We start from the raw sequence: 19,507 nt of genomic DNA on the forward strand, positions 1-19,507 counted from the left end.
AACAGACATTAACAGCTCGATCACATCTCACCAGGGATGTCCCAGGCGAGCACGTGGAATTGGTACAACCCTCGTCAAGTCGCCAGACCACAGCAATCTCGGGGCAACGAGGAAGGGTCGCAAGAAGGGCAATCAGGAAGTTTGGTATGGGGTCCAGGTGTGCATTTTGGCTCATGAGGGGATCGTGGGTAGTGGGGAAAGTCTGTTGCCATTCGACATTCAGACTGCACTCGGAGCACGTTCAGGGCCGGGGTGCCGGCTTGGGGAGCATAACATCGACCCGTGCCGAAGCGGACGGGCAACTGAGACTGTTTCCAGCCGCGGAGCCTGGCAGGGTGTGGCTCGGTCTGCTGTGGCCCAATAGAGGAGCAGGATTCAGGTTGCAGCACTTAAACATGATAAAAACAACAATAAAATGTCATCAATTAAACTCATTAAAACAAATGTAGTTATAAATCTATAATGGAAAATGTACTCAAATATGGTATGATTTCATGTGCTTGATCATATATTATCTATTTGAATTTAAATTTACACAATCATATCTCTCCTCTGCATTCAAAGATGATCAAAACAGGTTGACCTTCCAACTAAAACTTTAATCATTATTCATTTAAATCTATCTTTCTTGCTGAGGGTTTTTTTTTTTAATAAAATTATCTTCACCTGGGAATAATATCAAGACCTGATAAACTGTGGTGCCAGCGTTTGGAAATAAAAGATGCTATGTCTCACTGGATTCTATATAAAGGACTTAACTCAATCATGTATTTCAGAATCTGGGGGAAGATTGTTATTTCCTCCGGATTGCTCCATATGCGCATATGTACATGTGTGTTTGCTAAATAAATGTTCCAAATGTACAGGACTTAAGAATTTCTTCGACAGGCCTCATGCATTTTTGAAATATCATGCAATGCAGTACTATATCGTTTTTGGCCCTATCTCTCAATGGTGAAGAATCACTTTAAAAATTCTAGTAGCTGGATCCAGATCCGAATCTTCACCAAAATCTAATCAGTTCGCCATTGGTACACACCGAACCTGTCCACAAAATGTCATCCGGATCCGTCCACAACTTTTTGAGATATCCTGTATACAAACAGCCAAACAAACAGACAGAAAGAGGTGAAAACATAACCTCCTTCACCTTCGGTGGTGGAGGTAAATATCATGCGATATAGTACTATATCGTTTTTTGGTCCTATCTCTCAATGGTGAAGAAGCACTTTCCAGATCTGGATTCGGATCTTCACCAACACAGAATCAATTTTACCTTGCTACACACCAAACTTGTCCACCAAGTTTTGTCTGAATCCGTCCACAATGTTTGAGATATCGTGCTATATATAATATTAGTTTAGCCTGATCTCTCAAGGTGAAGAATCACTGAAAAAATTATCAAATCTAGATCCGGATTCAGATCTTCACCAAAATTGAGCCAATTCTTCCTCGTCACACACCCAACATGTCCACCACATTTCGTTCAAATCCATCCACAACTTTTTGAGAAATCATGCGAAATATAGTTTTTGGCCCCATCTCTCAATGGTGAAGAATCACGAAAAAAATTCTCATATCTGGATCTGGATCTTCACAAAAATCTAATAAATTCGTCCTTATCTGACGTCCAACCTGCCCACAATATTTCATCTGGATTTGTCCACAACTTCTTGAGATATCCTGCAAACAAACAAACAAGAAGAAGAAGACGGCGTGCAGAGTACGATAATTGCAAAATCCATAAAACAAATTTGACCTCAAAAACTAATTGGCTGGTTGAATTTAATAACCTGAAATATAAATCCTCTTTAAATTTCAAGTCAATCAGATTAAAATTGACAATTTTAGAGTTTTGGCCTATGTTGTCCTTTTGGCCGATGTTGACCTCAGAAATAATTTGAAGTTGAATTAATTGACCTGATATGAAAATCCTCTTCAAATTTCAAGTCAATAGGATGAAAATTGAGGATTTTAGAAATACAAACTTCGTTGTTGACATTTGGCCAAGTTGATCTTTTGACCTTTTGACCTCAAAAACAATATGCTTCTTTCTTATGACAAACTCTACCAGTTGAAGTTTCGTGAAGATCTGTCTAAAATTGTGACCTGTAGGCGACAAACAGCCAAACAGACAAGCCGGGAGGCGGACATGGGTAGTGGACTACCCAATAGAACCTGACGCGATGGGCCCGCTCGATGGGGAATGACCTGAGGATTAAGCACAAGAAAATTCATGATTCTAGCTTCAAGGGTTAATGCTGCAGATTGTTTTTTTCGTTAAAATACCCCCACATTTAGAGGTTTTTCGGCCGTTGCTAGGCAACGGAGGGGTCCATAGCAACGGTTCTTTCTCACACATAACTAGGACATACCATGAACCTACCATACCAGTTTCATGTATATCTGACTCATAGTCTCTGAGATACAACGAACTTCGTTTTTTTATTGTTTCCGACCAGGGTTCATTCAAAGTCTATCTTCTCCGACAGTTTTCATAGGATCCGGCTGGAAATTTTTGAGAATATGGCTGAATGTGCTGCCCACAGTCGCTCGTGGCCCGATTTTTGATTTTCGAAAAAATAAATTTTTTATGATTTTTCAAAAATTTCAAAGTCCCGTTGCTAGCCAACGGTGGTGTCCATAGCAACGGTTCTCATTTGCACACAACTCGGTCATGGTATGAACCTACCAACCAAGTTTCATCGAAATCGCCATTGTATTAACTGAAATCGCCATTTTAAATACTGACAAGCCGGTAGGCGACATGGCTGCTCGCTCTAGATGGAAAGCTGGCCGACGCGACTAGCCGATATTCATGTACATGCTATCAATCAATTTAGCACAATAAATATGATTATCACAGCCCTCTTAGTTTGCGCCCAGAAACCCGCCTTGTGAAATTTCAGGCATGTTTCCAAAGAGACTAACAAATGGCAGCCCTGTTAATTCCATTTATCTATTCGCTAAATTTTTTTTATATGATGCTGTGAGACATTCTCCTTGGGCGCAAAACAAACAGGTCCCTCGGAGGTCCATTTTCGGAGGTATTGATTTTTTTTTTCTACAGTCCACAATAAGTGTACGATGTACGATAAAGTATTTTAGCTGTTGCTAAGCTACGGAGGTGTGCATAGCAACCATTCATTTTTGTGTACATGCTAGCCACATTGTATACATTTCACCCAAGTTTCATCAAAATCGGACTCTTTCTCTTAGAGATATTCGCAATTAACCGTTTCTGAAATGTTCGACATGTACTCGCCCAAAACCTATCTCCTCCTACAAATATTTTTTGTTCAGGCTGCAAATTGGCATGAAGGGAGAAAGATAGATTGCGCACAGAACTCTAAGCTTCGATTTTTCGATTTTTTGGGGGATTTTTTGACCACTTTAAAGGGCCATTGCTATGCCCCGGGGTCCCATATTCGAAAGCACACCGATACCCAGAAATATTGGTCCAACCTACCAAATTCTATTGGAACCGGTTGAGTGGTTTAGCCCCGAGGCTTGACCAAAGTTTCGCGGACAGACAGACAGATGGAAATGTCCAGAATAAGGGTACTCTAAGAGCAGCCAATAATAAGGGTAGAACAAATCTCCCCCCCAATTTTTTTTTTCCGACTAGATCAACTACCCAACAGAATAACAAAATCGATTGACCAGTATACTTGAAAAATCTGATTTTTGCAAGTAACAAACAAACAAAAAGACAAACATACAAACAGACAGAAAGGGGTGAAAACATAACCTTCACCTTTGGTGGCTTTTTTCACCTTCACCTAAAACAAGATATAGCAACATATCTCAAAAAGTTAGGGACGGATTCAGACAAAACTTGGTGGATGAGTTGGTCAGGTGACAAGAACTAGCCGATTAAATTTTTGTTCAGGTCCGAATCCAGATCTGGCCTGTCAGTGGGATACAAAATGTAAACTAATTAGCCTGGTGGAAGTATGCACTCTACAGAGTGCCCTTCCAGTTGGTACATCATCGAGTATGGTAGTACTTCATATGGAGGGATAACAGAGGGAAAAAAATGGCCGCCAATGTGTACACAAGGATAGGCCCTGTAAACTACTATAGAGTGAAATCATGAGTATGTAAAAGCTGTACCTTTTATTCTCGGGCCTTTACCGAACGACCAAGATTTTAAAACACACCAGAATACATCGCTAAAACACCAATTTGTACTTCTTCTGCTTATTCCCCTCTCAAAACAATGTAAAACTGTAGCCCAACCTAACTCAATAATTGCTGAAGCCAGGATGGCGATTCCAACACGACGAAGTTACTTTGTCTCTGGGCTCATGCACACAACCCAAAATTTAAAACTAAATAAAACATTAATCATTTTATTAGGAAAATAAATCGAACGTAAATGTGTACTCAACCAAACCATGCCAAGATCGTGGGAGGGGGAAGACGGATGGACAGTACCATTCCAAAATGAAACAGAAAACCAAGAACGAACCCGAAGAAGGAAAGAGCAAAGATGGAGTCATCAGGAGGAACATGGATAGGATTCAGATTTCAGCCGCAACTCCATGACCCTCAAACCGATCCAGGTGCAGCCAAGTGAGCCTTACAGAAAAAATTTCTGCAAGAATTCACTTCTCCTTGGAGAGATAGATAATGAAAGAGGAATAGAGAGTCAGAGATGAAAGAGAAGAAAAAAAAAAATCAAGAATTAGAATGAATAAAGAAACTTGTGAAAAAAAATTTGGAAAGAAATTTGAAAGGAACAAAAAACAAAGATGTCGGGAAGAACCCAGACAGATAGATTTCAGCAATTAATCCCCAGGCTCAAATGCAGCAGCATATACAAGCTACCAGATGTCCATAACCGGGGAAGCACAGTTCACAAAGCATCACGATATAGTGCAAACATAATGAAACAGATGAGCAAGAGGGAACCTGAAGAAGTAAAGAGCAGAGATGGAGTCAGCAGCAGGAACATGGATAGGATTTGGTGAAAGCGATCCATATCCAAACCACCCCCCAAATCAACTGAAACAAGTATTAAAACAATTAGAAACATAGATGGATTTAATCAACACCAAAACAACACAATATCTTGAAACCATTTTGCTCTATCTCGAACATCTTGCCTGTGGCGCCCCCTTCAAGTTTGTTTTTAACGCTGATTTCATCAAAGTATGGATAATCCTTACAGGTGATTCTAAAGGGAAATTCTCAAGGGTATTTCAAAAGGATTCTAAAGGGTAATTCTCAAGGATTCCAAAGGGTAATTCTCAAGGATTCCAAAGGGTAATTCTCAAGGATTCCAAAGGGTAATTCTCAAGGATTCCAAAGGGTAATTCTCAAGGATTCCAAAGGGTAATTCTCAAGGATTCCAAAGGGTAATTCTCAAGGATTCCAAAGGGTAATTCTCAAGGATTCCAAAGGGTAATTCTCAAGGATTCCAAAGGGTAATTCTCAAGGATTCCAAAGGGTAATTCTCAAGGATTCCAAAGGGTAATTCTCAAGGATTCCAAAGGGTAATTCTCAAGGATTCCAAAGGGTAATTCTCAAGGATTCCAAAGGGTAATTCTCAAGGATTCCAAAGGGTCATTCCAAATTGTAATTCTAAAGGGTGATTCTAAAGGTTAATTTGAAGGAGTTCCAAAGGGTAATTTGAAGGAGTTCCAAAGGGTAATTTGAAGGAGTTCCAAAGGGTAATTCGAAAGGGTTCTCGAGTGTAATTCGAAAGGGTTCTCGAGTGTAATTCGAAAGGGTTCTCGAGTGTAATTCGAAAGGGTTCTCGAGTGTAATTCGAAAGGGTTCTCGAGTGTAATTCGAAAGGGTTCTCGAGTGTAATTCGAAAGGGTTCTCGAGTGTAATTCGAAAGGGTTCTCGAGTGTAATTCGAAAGGGTTCTCGAGTGTAATTCGAAAGGGTTCACGAGTGTAATTCGAAAGGGTTCTCGAGTGCAATCCGAAAGGGTTCTCGAGTGCAATCCGAAAGGGTTCTCGAGTGCAATCCGAAAGGGTTCTCGAGTGCAATCCGAAAGGGTTCTCGAGTGCAATCCGAAAGGGTTCTCGAGTGCAATTCGAAAGGGTTCTCGAGTGCAATCCGAAAGGGTTCTCGAGTGCAATCCGAAAGGGTTCTCGAGTGCAATCCGAAAGGGTTCTCGAGTGCAATTCGAAAGGGTTCTCGAGTGCAATTCGAAAGGGTTCTCGAGTGCAATTCGAAAGGGTTCTCGAGTGCAATTCGAAAGGGTTCTCGAGTGCAATTCGAAAGGGTTCTCGAGTGCAATTCGAAAGGGTTCTCGAGTGCAATTCGAAAGGGTTCTCGAGTGCAATTCGAAAGGGTTCTCGAGTGCAATTCGAAAGGGTTCTCGAGTGCAATTCGAAAGGGTTCTCGAGTGCAATTCGAAAGGGTTCTCGAGTGCAATTCGAAAGGGTTCTCGAGTGCAATTCGAAAGGGTTCTCGAGTGCAATTCGAAAGGGTTCTCGAGTGCAATTCGAAAGGGTTCTCGAGTGCAATTCGAAAGGGTTCTCGAGTGCAATTCGAAAGGGTTCTCGAGTGCAATTCGAAAGGGTTCTCGAGTGCAATTCGAAAGGGTTCTCGAGTGCAATTCGAAAGGGTTCTCGAGTGCAATTCGAAAGGGTTCTCGAGTGCAATTCGAAAGGGTTCTCGAGTGCAATTCGAAAGGGTTCTCGAGTGCAATTCGAAAGGGTTCTCGAGTGCAATTCGAAAGGGTTCTCGAGTGCAATTCGAAAGGGTTCTCGAGTGCAATTCGAAAGGGTTCTCGAGTGCAATTCGAAAGGGTTCTCGAGTGCAATTCGAAAGGGTTCTCGAGTGCAATTCGAAAGGGTTCTCGAGTGCAATTCGAAAGGGTTCTCGAGTGCAATTCGAAAGGGTTCTCGAGTGCAATTCGAAAGGGTTCTCGAGTGCAATTCGAAAGGGTTCTCGAGTGCAATTCGAAGGGTTCTCGAGTGCAATTCGAAAGGGTTCTCGAGTGCAATTCGAAAGGGTTCTCGAGTGCAATTCGAAAGGGTTCTCGAGTGCAATTCGAAAGGGTTCTCGAGTGCAATTCGAAAGGGTTCTCGAGTGCAATTCGAAAGGGTTCTCGAGTGCAATTCGAAAGGGTTCTCGAGTGCAATTCGAAAGGGTTCTCGAGTGCAATTCGAAAGGGTTCTCGAGTGCAATTCGAAAGGGTTCTCGAGTGCAATTCGAAAGGGTTCTCGAGTGCAATTCGAAAGGGTTCTCGAGTGCAATTCGAAAGGGTTCTCGAGTGCAATTCGAAAGGGTTCTCGAGTGCAATTCGAAAGGGTTCTCGAGTGCAATTCGAAAGGGTTCTCGAGTGCAATTCGAAAGGGTTCTCGAGTGCAATTCGAAAGGGTTCTCGAGTGCAATTCGAAAGGGTTCTCGAGTGCAATTCGAAAGGGTTCTCGAGTGCAATTCGAAAGGGTTCTCGAGTGCAATTCGAAAGGGTTCTCGAGTGCAATTCGAAAGGGTTCTCGAGTGCAATTCGAAAGGGTTCTCGAGTGCAATTCGAAAGGGTTCTCGAGTGCAATTCGAAAGGGTTCTCGAGTGCAATTCGAAAGGGTTCTCGAGTGCAATTCGAAAGGGTTCTCGAGTGCAATTCGAAAGGGTTCTCGAGTGCAATTCGAAAGGGTTCTCGAGTGCAATTCGAAAGGGTTCTCGAGTGCAATTCGAAAGGGTTCTCGAGTGCAATTCGAATGGGTTCTCGAGTGCAATTCGAATGGGTTCTCGAGTGTAATTCGAAAGGGTTCTCGAGTGTAATTCGAAAGGGTTCTCGAGTGTAATTCGAAAGGGTTCTCGAGTGTAATTCGAAAGGGTTCTCGAGTGTAATTCGAAAGGGTTCTCGAGTGTAATTCGAAAGGGTTCTCGAGTGTAATTCGAAAGGGTTCTCGAGTGTAATTCGCAAGGGTTCTCGAGTGTAATTCGAAAGGGTTCTCGAGTGTAATTCGAAAGGGTTCTCGAGTGTAATTCGAAAGGGTTCTCGAGTGTAATTCGAAAGGGTTCTCGAGTGTAATTCGAAAGGGTTCTCGAGTGTAATTCGAAAGGGTTCTCGAGTGCAATTCGAAAGGGTTCTCGAGTGCAATTCGAAAGGGTTCTCGAGTGCAATTCGAAAGGGTTCTCGAGTGCAATTCGAAAGGGTTCTCGAGTGCAATTCGAAAGGGTTCTCGAGTGCAATTCGAAAGGGTTCTCGAGTGTAATTCAAAAGGGTTCTCGAGTGCAATTCGAAAGGATTCTCGAGTGCAATTCGAAAGGATTCTCGAGTGCAATTCGAAAGGGTTCTCGAGTGTAATTCGAAAGGGTTCTTGAGTGTAATTGGAAATGGATCTCGAGTGTAATTTGAAAGGGTTCTCAAGTGTAATTCGAAAGGGTTCTCTAGTGTAATTGGAAAGGGTTCTCGAGTGTAATTGGAAAGGGTTCTCGAGTGTAATTCGAAAGGGTTCTCGAGTGTAATTCGAAAGGGTTCTGGAGTGCAATTCGAAAGGGTTCTCGAGTGCAATTCGAAAGGGTTCTCGAGTGCAATTCGAAAGGGTTCTCGAGTGCAATTCGAAAGGGTTCTCGAGTGCAATTCGAAAGGGTTCTCGAGTGCAATTCGAAAGGGTTCTCAAGTGCAATTCAAAAGGGTTATCAAGTGTAATTCCAAAGGGTAATGAAGTGTACTTCTAAAGGGTGTTTCTGAAGGGTAATTCTAAAGGGTTCTCATGGATAATTCTAAAGGGTAATCTGAGAGTTGTAAAGGGTAATTTGAAAGGTTTTTAAAGGGTAATTTGAAAGGGTTTCAAAGGGTTCTATAGGGTAATTTGAAAGGGTAATTCTGACCGGTTCTAAAAGGGTAATTCTAATGGGTTGTAAAGAGTAATTCTAAAGGGTAATTTGAAGGATTTCTAAAGGGTAATTTGAAGGATTTCTAAAGGGTAATTTGAAGGATTTCTAAAGGGTAATTTGAAAGGTTTCTAAAGGGTAATTTGGAGGGTTTCTAAAGGGTAATTTGAAAGGTTTCTAAAGGGTAATTCTAAAGGGTTCTTTCTCAAGGGTAATTTGAAAGGGTTCCAAAGAGTAATCCTCATGGGTTCTCAAGGGTAATTCTGGAGGGTAATTCTTGAGTGCAATTGTAATGGGTTCTAAAGGGTGGTTCCAAAGAGTGGTTCTAAAAGGTAATTCTAATGGTTATAAAGGGGAGTTCTGAAGGGTTCCAAAAGAGTACTTATAAAGGGTAATTTGAAGGGGTTCCAAAGGGTTTTAATGGGTAATCCTAATGGGTTATGCCTGGTGTTGGCTTCTTGGTTAGGGTGGGTCCTGAGCTTTGGATCCAAAACTTTGGGCTTTGGATCCGAGGATCCTGAGTTTGAATCCTGCTCAGCTGTTGAATTAATACCAGGTGGGGTTAACTCGGCCCGTCATCCTTCCGAGGTCGGCAAAATGAGTGCCAGCATGCGAGTATCCTGCGTCGGAGTGGCGATCCATTCAGGATTGTGACCAATAACCAAGGAGATTGCTTAAGCAGCACCAACGCTCTGCACAGAGTATGGTCCCAATCTCATCCTCCTCCTTATGGGTTCCAAAGGGTAATTCTGGAGGGTGATTCTCGAGTGCAATTGTAATGGGTTCTAAAGGGTAATTCTGAAGGGTTCCAAAATGTGGTTCTATAGAATGGTTCTAAAGGGTAGTTCCAAAGAGTGCTTTGAAAGAGTGGTTCTAAAGTTCACTTCAAAAGGGTTCTAAAAGGTAATTCTCATAGTTCTAAAGGGCAATTCTAAAGGGTTCTAAAAGGGTATTTCCAAAGGGTAATTTGAAAGGGTTCGAAAGGGTTTTAAAGGGTAATCCTAATGGGTTCTAAAGGGTAATTCTGGAGGGTGATTCTCGAGTGCAATTGTAATGGGTTCTGAAGGGTTCCAAAGGGTGGTTCCAAAGAATAGTTCTAAAGGGTAGTTCTAAAGAGTGCTTCTAAAGAGTGGTTCTAAAGGGCACTTCTAAAGGGTTCTAAAAGGTAATTCTAATGGTTTTAAGGGGAAGTTCTAAAGGGTTCTAAAAGGCAATTCTGATGGGTTCTAAAGGGTTTCATTCATTTCTAGGTTTTGCCTATTTCATATTAAAAATGCCAAAATTAACTACTGCCTTCAGACACAGGTGTGATTTTTATTCTTAATTGTATGAAGAAAAGTTAAAGGATTGGGATCCGTGAGAACAACGGCTGGAAATATTGTTATACCCATGTATAGCTGAAACTGTTGCAAAGCAAGCAGAAGAGCAAGGGTCTCTTTTACTATTGTCAAATAGTTATTTCAGTGTTTGCTAAACTTCATCTGGTAATAGCATTCAGGGTGATCTATGCCAACAGCATCTTCCTGTCGCAAAACAGCTCCAGCCTCCACATCACTAACATCTCCAGCCAATTTGAGGTTTTTCTGAAAATTTGACACGGGAAGAACTGGAGAACTCAAAAGTGTGGCTTTGATTTTGTTGAATGCAGCCTGACATTCGCCATCCCATACAAATTTTGCCTTTTTCACTGAGCAGATTAGTCCAAGGGACAACAATGGCAGATAAACTTTTACAAAATCTCCGATGCCATCCAGCCATACCCAGGAATCTCATGAGCTCCTTTTTACATTTTGGTGCTGTCACGCTATCAATTGCTTCCACCATTGCTTTTGCTGGCTAAACATTACTCTGACCCACAGCATGACTGAAGAACATTCCTTGTGCTTTAGCAAATTCAGATTTTACCAGATTCACAGTGAGTTTGGCCTCAGTCAGTCTCACAAAGAAAACACGGGTTCTCTTAAGGTGCTCGTCCCAAGTCATGGAATGGATGACGACATTGTCAATGTGCATTTCAACCCCCTCCAGATCTATAATAATGTCATTGGTGAGGTGTTAAAATGTAGTGGAGCCATTCTTTCGGCTGAAAGGTCAGGTGTCACCTTCAGGTCCTTGGTACTTCCAGTCTTGCTCTATGGGTGCGAGACTTGGACTTTGACCAAGGATCTGAGACGGAGACTTAATTCCTTTGGTACCAGGTCTCTTCGGAGAATCCTTGGCTATCGCTGGTCGGATTTTGTGTCCAACGAGCGGTTGCTGAGAGAGACTCGGATGAGATTTGTTACCTGCATAGTCCGTGAGCGTCAGCTGCGGCTGTATGGACATGTGGCTCGTTTTCCTGACGCTGATCCTGCTCACCAGATTCTCTCAGCGAGGGAGTCTCATGAGTGGAGGAGGCCAGTGGGCCGACCACGTGCCTCATGGTTGCAGCAGGTTGACCATCATCTCAAGGAGATGGGGATGGGCCTGGCATCTGCCTGGGGGATGGCCAGACGGAGGCCCCTGGAGTACCGGCGGAAAGTGGACGCAGCGACGCGCTGTTCTGGCACATGCTCCCATACCTGACCTGACCTGAAGAACTTTATTCTGGTGACGTTCATTCGGTATCACAAAGGCCGAGATTTGCTTTGCTCGTTCAGTAAGAGGAATCTACCAGCACCCCTTCAATAAATCAAACTTGCTCATGAATTTGGCTTTATCAATCCTGTCAATGCAATCATAAATCCTCGGGATTGGCTAAGAGTCTGTTTTCTTCACTGCATTAACCCATTCTAAATCAGTGCCACAACAGAAACTGCCATTTCGCTTGGGCACTAGGAAGCAAGATGAACTCCATTCACTGTCACCAGGTTCAATGATATCATTCTCGAACATGTATTCACCTCCTTCTAAAGATTTTCTAACTTCAGAAGGTTCATCCTGCATGGGTGCTGTTTTACTGGCGTAGTATCTCCGACCTCCACATCGTGATACACTAAGTCGGTACGGCCAGATACATCCGCAAACAAGTGGGCAAAACCAACAAAAATTAGGTCTGAGACTTGATCCTGATGTTCTGACGTCAAATGATCCAACTTCTGATCTGAGTGTAATAACACCTCAGTGATAGTCAGTCTCAGGCAGGCATTGTCCATAATGTGGTCAAGCTTCACCTCATCACACATCTCATTTTGCTTCTGTGCACCAACTACAGGTAACACAGGTGAGGCTGAGATCTCACCTGGTTGCTCTCTGTCATGATATTTTTAAAATCATATTTATGTGACACAGCAGTCTCTGCTTGCGTCTACCTGGAGTATGAATGACATAATCGGTCTCACTGACTTTTCTTTCGATGAGGAAAGGTCCAAAATATCTAGCCTGTAATGACTGACCTGGAATTGGAAGCAACACCAAAACCTTGTTACCAGGACTTGATTCCCTGTCCTTGGAATACCTATCATGCCTAGCTTTCATTTTGTTTTGTGATCCTTTCAGGTTCTCTCTTGCAATCTCACGTGTCTTTGCAAACATATATCTCTGAAATCAGACATATAATCCAGCAAATTTAACTGCAACTTCTCATTGAGCCACTGTTCCTTCAAAACTCCAATGGTCCCCGCACAGTGCGTCAAAACACTAGTTCAAAGGGACTGAATCCCAACGACTCCTAAACTTAGTCTCTGGCAGCAACAATAAGTGTACTCCTTCATCACAACCCTTGTCACACTCAAATCAGTAAGTTCTAATCATATTTTTCGAAGTCTGGTGGAACCTTTCCAAAGCACCTTGTGACTCATGATCGTAAGCATTTGGGTTAACCTGTTTCACCCACAACTGGTGCAAAACCTGTTTGAAAAGTTTTGACATGAAATTTGATCCCTGATCCGACTGCATGACTTTAGGTAAGCCAACAAGAGTAAATAACCTAACTAATGCCTTGGCAATGTTTGGGGCCACAATTTGTGAGAGGTATTGCCTCTGGAAACCTCGTGGACACACCGAATAGTCAACATGTATTGATTACCTGCCTTAATCTTTGGTAAGGGACCGCCGCAATCAATGATAACCCGACTTGAGGGTTAATCAAAAGCCGGAATGGTTTTTATGGGCACCGAAGGAATCTTTTGATTCATATTTTTGGTTTCCCTGCCATCTGGCATGAGTGACAGGATTTACAAAATGCCACAAGATCACGTCACAAACCTGGTCAAAATTCTGTCACGTTTTGTTCACCCATGGGTGACCTTCCAACGGTATCTGGTGCACCAACCTCGATATCTCATTCCATTGCAGTTGCGGAACCACAATTCCTCATCAAGACCCCATCTTTCTTAAAGTAGCAAAATGAGACTTTGGTAACTTCCTCCCCCATGAGCTAGCACTCTTAATTCAGCATCCTTCAATTGCTCTTTCATAAGTCTCTCTTTTGTGAGACCAGACTTTTCTGATTGGCTACCAGATTTATCTTCTGGTCCAAGAATATGACCATCACGAGCTTCACTAGTATCAAAATCATCATTTACCTGGCCCGTAACAGTACCCTCCAAAGTATACATGGGTTCCAAGTCAAAATCTTTTTTCACTCTTCTATCTTCAAAGCACTTCCGCGACTTGGAAAGGGTCACTACACTTGACGGAAGAAATATCAGGACATCATCTGCAGGTTAACCAAGACTCTACCACCTGCTAAATCATTTCCGATGACAAAAGAAACTCCTTCAACAAGAAAAGTACACTGCAAACTGACAGTAACAGGTCCAGACACCAACTCCGACTTTGTTAATGCACCTCTTCAGGTGGTTAACTTAAAGTCACCAACACCTTTTAACAGTTCACTGGCAACAGTTGCCATTTTCTCAGATTGCGCCAAGATGCTCTAGCATCAAAGACGGAGATGCCCCGTGTCTCTCAATATTTTAACAGGTCGCTGATTTTAAGTGTCACCTCCAACTAACACAAAACCCTCTGTCATGAAAGGTTTATATCCCTTATTAATCATGTCTAAACCTGATATCACCCCCTTTTTGGTTGGCCGTTCAATAGTCACTTCCCCCAATGGGTGGTTTTGAACATTAGCAAGTGCAGTTGGAATACTTGTTAACTACTGATAATCACTTTGGTTTTTGAGACATTTGGTGTCCTCTCCTCTTGCAATAAGCGCACGTAAGCCTGAATGACAACAATGCGGTCGGTTTCTGAAAACCAGGAATATTTACCTTCTGGGTGACGGACTTAAAAGAAGCAAACTTGACATGCGAGTTTTCTGGAGAACCTATAAATAAGGGTCGAGGTCCCTGACTAGGCTAATCCTCACAAAGTCGTCCAGAATTTCCTTGGAAATACACCACCTATCAAAAAAAGTGTCTTTTTCCCAAGCAAATTCGACATGAGTTTGTCATTCTTCCTGCACTGCCTGATCTTCTGCCTGAAAGCCTCTGTTTCCAGTTCCTAGGTTTCCAGAATTGCTGGTTTTACCTGATCATATTGTGCATACAGATCAAGATAGTGTTCCAACATAGTTTCAACTTCTTCCCCTTCTATTTTTCCGATTTGTTTATTCCATTGGTTGTTGTGCCCAACTGTTGCCCAAATGTTCTTAATTTGCCATTTACCTTGTTTCTTTGCTCGTCCACAAGCCTAGACTTTGTGCACAAATGAACCTTCCCTCTTAAACTGCCACAAAGCTAGAAAGGTTGGGGCATTTACCTTATTGTCAAGACTCCTGAGAGTTGGCTCAGTAACCCTTGACAAGCAGCCTGGAGACTCTTTGGAGAAAAACCATATGCTTCGCTATAACTTCTTCGTTCATGTACAGCACAAGGCATCATTGACTGAGGGCATGGTTGTGCCACTGATGCAATATCCTCTGGTGGTTAAGACAGTAATTTTGGAATTTGTGCATGGTGCCAGCAATAGCCGGTCTATTCTTCGCGAAAGACACTGATGAATCTTTTAACGCCCACCAACTAATGTCGCCAGATGGGACGTCCATCCGAGAGACTGCACTCACCTTGCCGAATAACTTACCTGTAAAACATGAGCATGATAGTTTAGTTTGGCCGGGCTTCAAACCCAGGCTCGACAGCTTAGAGCAAGTGTGCCTACCTCCAGACCATCCTATCAGCCCTTGGCTACAACTGAAAAATACCAAATGACGAGGGCCACAGACCCTTCCAAGGATGAGACACAAATATGTGCAGTTAACAATCAGCAGCCAGAATGTGGGGGAAGAATAGAGACGACACTTTCTCCAGTGAGGAGACAAATCAACCTTACTTGAAGACAGAACTCCACACTGCAAAAGAAAGCTGAAGAGGTGCCTTCTGCCCCAAAAACTAAATTTGAGATGAACAGAAGGTATAAAAAGTGAGCTGGAGCAGAAAGAAGATCATCATCTTTCAGCACCTTGTATCCATAAGCAAAAGGTATGGTATAAATACCATTATCATTATTTATCATCGATTGCAAAAAGCATGTGTTGGCTTAATGGTTAAAATAGTTCCCTTACCATCTTAGGGTCTTGAGTTTGGGCCCCTGTCATCTATCTATAATTCCAGCAATCTCTGTGTGTGTGCATGTGTCTGTGTCTGCTGTTTCTCGCCAACCACTGGTCCGATCTAATTGAAACCTGCCAGGTATATTGCTGGGGACCTGAGTATGTGCCTTTTCAAGGTTTGATATTAATCGGACAAGTGCTTCCCAAGTTATGGCCATTTATTTACCAAACCAATGACAAGACACGTTGCTGCGTAGGCGTGGCATTTAGTTACCGTGGCGTAGGAGTGGCAATGGTCAATGGCAGTGAATGTCATGGCAAGCATAGACAGGGAGGTAAACTTGATTTTAATTAACTCTGTGTGTGTAGGTATCACAGCAGTTGTTAGTTCAATGCAAGCGATAATTCGTAGAATGCATGTGAACATTCCGTACGGGCACGCACCACTTCCGGATGGTGATGACTTGCTGTATTCTAATAATTTCTCGATTTCTTTGTGCATTTATAGATAAACACAATGCCCCAATCCAGTGGTCGTTTACGAGAGCGAAGGAACGGCCTGTGTAGTTGTTTGAAAGGTTTGTTTTGGTTTGCACGTATGGCCACGCACGTACGGGCACGCGAGAGCGAAGGAACGGCCTGTGTGTGTTTCTGGCACACGGTTTGAAATGTTTTTTTTTTGCACGTACGCCCACGTACTAGCTCTGTTAAATAACACCAAGTGGGTTGACAACCTGTCATCCTTCTGAGGTTGGCAAAATGAGTACTAGCTTACTGGAAGAAAGGGGGCACTGCATTAACGGCAGTCACACTCCCAATGATGCAACCAGCAGCCACAGGCTGCATACAAAATATAATAACAATAAATAATAATCTATTGCAAATTGTATTCTGTGCATGAAGCAACGAAAAGCAAAATATTTCAAGGACAAACTGAAAACTTCAAAAGATCCACAAAATATCACTTTGGTATCATCTTGTTGTGGAATGGAACAAAGCCATCGAAATCGACAGGTGTCAGAGTTCAAGACAATTTTGGAGTATGTCTGGGAATCAATGGAGAAAAACCACAACTCAGTCCTCGAAACAAGAACAAAATAAATAAATAAACAAACGACACTCATCGCACCTGACACCTCTTCTTTTAAAGGATATTACAACTGCCGAGAGGAGTTTGAGTTGGACTCCATTCCAACATGGATCGAATCCAGGTGCATTTCAACTGCCTTGATAAAAGGAAAATAAAGCGAGTAAACGCAGGGCACAGGAAACAAAGACATCTATATTTGACTTTACCCACATATCAATTCCGATCCAAAAGAAACAGCCAAATTTAATGTGGAACACCAAATAAAATTAATGAAAAAAAAAAAAACATGCATTTCAATAATGTTCAAAAAATACGTGCTTGTTGACTTGGACAAACTGAGAAGTTTGTCATTTTCCATGTGGTGACTTATCAAGCCTAATCACGGAGACCTCGAACAATGATTCAAAGGTAATACAAACAGCACAGATTAGATTATTGTCACATACCTTGAGCGACCGACAGAAGTGCGCATCGCTGCTTGAGGAGTGACACATTGCATGGATGGGTGTGTGTAATATATATATATATATATATATATATATATATATATATATATATATATATATATATATATATATATATATATATATATATATATATATATACATATATATACATACATATACATACATATACATATATATATACATATATATATATATATATATATATATATATATATATATATATCCATTGGGACCCAACTCTGTGCAGAGCATTGGTGCTGCCTCAGCAGTCTCCTTGGCTATTGGGCACAATCCTGGACAGCTCGCCACTCCGACACAGGATACCAGCATTTTGCCGACCTCGGAAGATGACAGGCAGAGTCGACCCCACTTGATATTAATTCAACAGCCAAGTAGGATTTGAACTCAAGATCCTCAGATCCCAAACCCACCACCCTTACCCTGATGCCAACAGTAGGCATATATATATATATATATATATATATATATATATATATATATATATATATATATATATATATATATATATATATATATATATATATATATATATATATATATATATATATATATATATATATATATCTGCCTTGTTGAATGATGATGAATATTATGCTGTAATTATAAAGCATCGCCAATTAGTGTGACTGACCTATTCCCTGTAAGTAAACCTACACAATCATATAGTCTGAAGCCTTCTCTTCTTTTTCATGAGGCTTATATTACCGATAGCACTTCATTGTGAGAATACGGAGGTGACAAGAATATTGACACGGATTACCAAAAAGCAGGACTCGTGCATATCAGATAGATTATCAAAAGAGGGACAATTTAAAGGCAAAAAAAAAAATGCTATAATAATGACAATTATTAAAACAGCTGCAAAGACCGATGCCCAGTTCTCATCATACATTGCAATTTTACAGCTCTGATAAGCCTGAAGTTTCAGGTTAAATAAACAAGCAGTCTCCAATGAACAACACGAGGTAAGAAGTTAACTTGGGAGGTGACGTGTCAACAAGCATCCCAAAGGTCTGCCCCAGCCCTGGCAAACAACTCCAGCCAAGACGTGAGCACACTCATTCTGATGACCGCACAAAGCTCGATTTATACGTTGCTTTCTTCTTTGACTTTGCAGATATCTCTTCCCCAACTTCTTTTTTCTCTTTCTCCGATTGACTTGCCAGAACTGGAGATTTCACTTTGGACACTTCCACCCGTTTCTCTTCGGTCGGTTTTGTGCAGTCCACTTTTGATCCCGCAGCGGAAACAGATTCTTCCTTTGCTGTATCTTCCTGTGGGATAGAATGTACAAGTGAATGCAGTTAGCCGTTGGATGAAAATAACTGCAGAAAATGAAATGGGAAGTTGTAAAACAAATGTGGAGAATGAATGCATCCTTTAAAGAGCTACTTAGAGTCTGTCAATGCCCAAATTTTCTGGAAAGGTAAGTGCACGATTGGCCAACATATCCAATGACCACATTCAGATAACAAAGTCTCTCAGAACAAAACATTGTGAAATGCAAACGGTATTATTTTCTGTTCCTGGCAATGTAGACAAGAGGAAGCATTAAGGCTTCAAGGAGCCAACCCAGACCCTTACGGCATGGTATCCCAAGCCTCGGTGGCAGTGCCGGCCTGCCATCCGACTGTGCAGCCCCTCCTCATACTGTCGTTCTAAGTTGCATGTCAAACGCTTCTCCTCCTCACCTGCAGAGAGGAAGTAAATGAGTATGAAAGGTGGAAAGGCAAGAACATGGAATAAACGATGATATGACAAAGAATTTAAACTAGCTGGGAGGCGATGATGGTTCGCGGCCATTATTGAACAATGCCATGATAGGTACAATTGAGTTAGTGGAAGCTTTTGAGGAAGCCCTACCGTAAAAACCTATCTCTTCCGTCAAAATTGACCAAATCAAATCGGATTTTTTTAGATGTTGTACTTATGGACATTACGCACAGCTTCTCAGAAATGAAATTGCGAGAAAAAAAAGAGAAAAAAAAAATCAAATAAATAAAAAGTTCAAGTGGGCGTGGCTCTGCCCACAAGGGGCGTGGGACGCTCCTCATACAAAAAGACACAACTAGACCATGATATCTAGCTTGTGTCTAAGTTTCATCAAGATCGCATCAAACGTCATGGAGCTATGCTCTGGAGAGAGTCACAAACAGACAGAGAAACAGACACAACGAAAATAGTGGTCACTGCTGGCCCCCGCGAACCAAAAACATGGAGAAGATGCGGAAGGAATTATCATACTCTTGCCAAGTACAACAGCTGTATTAAACACATCAGAGTGTGCCCTTCCACTTTCATGCAGAGCGACTTACAAAGTGATTAATATAAACCAGCCGATACCCTGTCAGACGGATTCCGTTCTATGAGCCCAATATGACACAACCAGTGGCGGCTCTTGTAAGAGCCGGATCCCAGTCGATGTACTCCATGGCCTTACCAAATGAGGCCTACAAAACGTCCTTGTACACGACATTTTTGTTGTACACTACTCCTTGTGAAGAAGTCCCCTGATTTGTGCACGTGTCTACTTTGACGTACACCATGTCAAAACTTCTGGCTCTCGAGAAAGCGATGTACAGCTGTCCGTGCGAAAAAACTGGAGATGGTAAGTATATTCCCACTCTACGAAATGTTTGTC

General features: G+C 41.9%; 2 protein-coding genes across 6 annotated transcripts in view; both read right to left on the reverse strand.

The window, feature by feature from the left end:
* LOC147009758 (uncharacterized) overlaps positions 1-648 on the reverse strand; it is a 13,268-nt gene extending 12,620 nt beyond the window's left edge. For 3 of the 4 annotated variants that reach the window (XR_015052631.1, XR_015052630.1, XM_085860842.1), the window contains exon 1: positions 1-648. This exon is cut by the window's left edge and continues 87 nt beyond it. The gene's annotated coding sequence lies outside the window, so the exon portion shown is untranslated. The other variant, XM_085860844.1, reaches the window with a different exon arrangement.
* Positions 649-16,249: 15,601 nt separating this feature from the next.
* Positions 16,250-19,507, reverse strand: part of C17H11orf58 (chromosome 17 C11orf58 homolog) — a 34,310-nt gene continuing 31,052 nt past the window's right edge. For both annotated transcript variants that reach the window (XM_085860889.1, XM_085860890.1), the window contains 2 exons: positions 18,451-18,557; positions 16,250-18,140 (listed from right to left, as the gene is read on the reverse strand). In XM_085860889.1, the coding sequence (XP_085717015.1) occupies positions 17,925-18,140; positions 18,451-18,557 (323 nt within the window). In that variant the 3' untranslated portion in view covers positions 16,250-17,924. The remainder of the gene's footprint in view (positions 18,141-18,450; positions 18,558-19,507) is intronic.

This window comes from Eptatretus burgeri, chromosome 17 (genome assembly GCF_056783735.1).
Source record: "Eptatretus burgeri isolate ZD-2024b chromosome 17, Ebu_testis_v1, whole genome shotgun sequence".
NCBI lineage: Eukaryota > Metazoa > Chordata > Myxini > Myxiniformes > Myxinidae > Eptatretus > Eptatretus burgeri.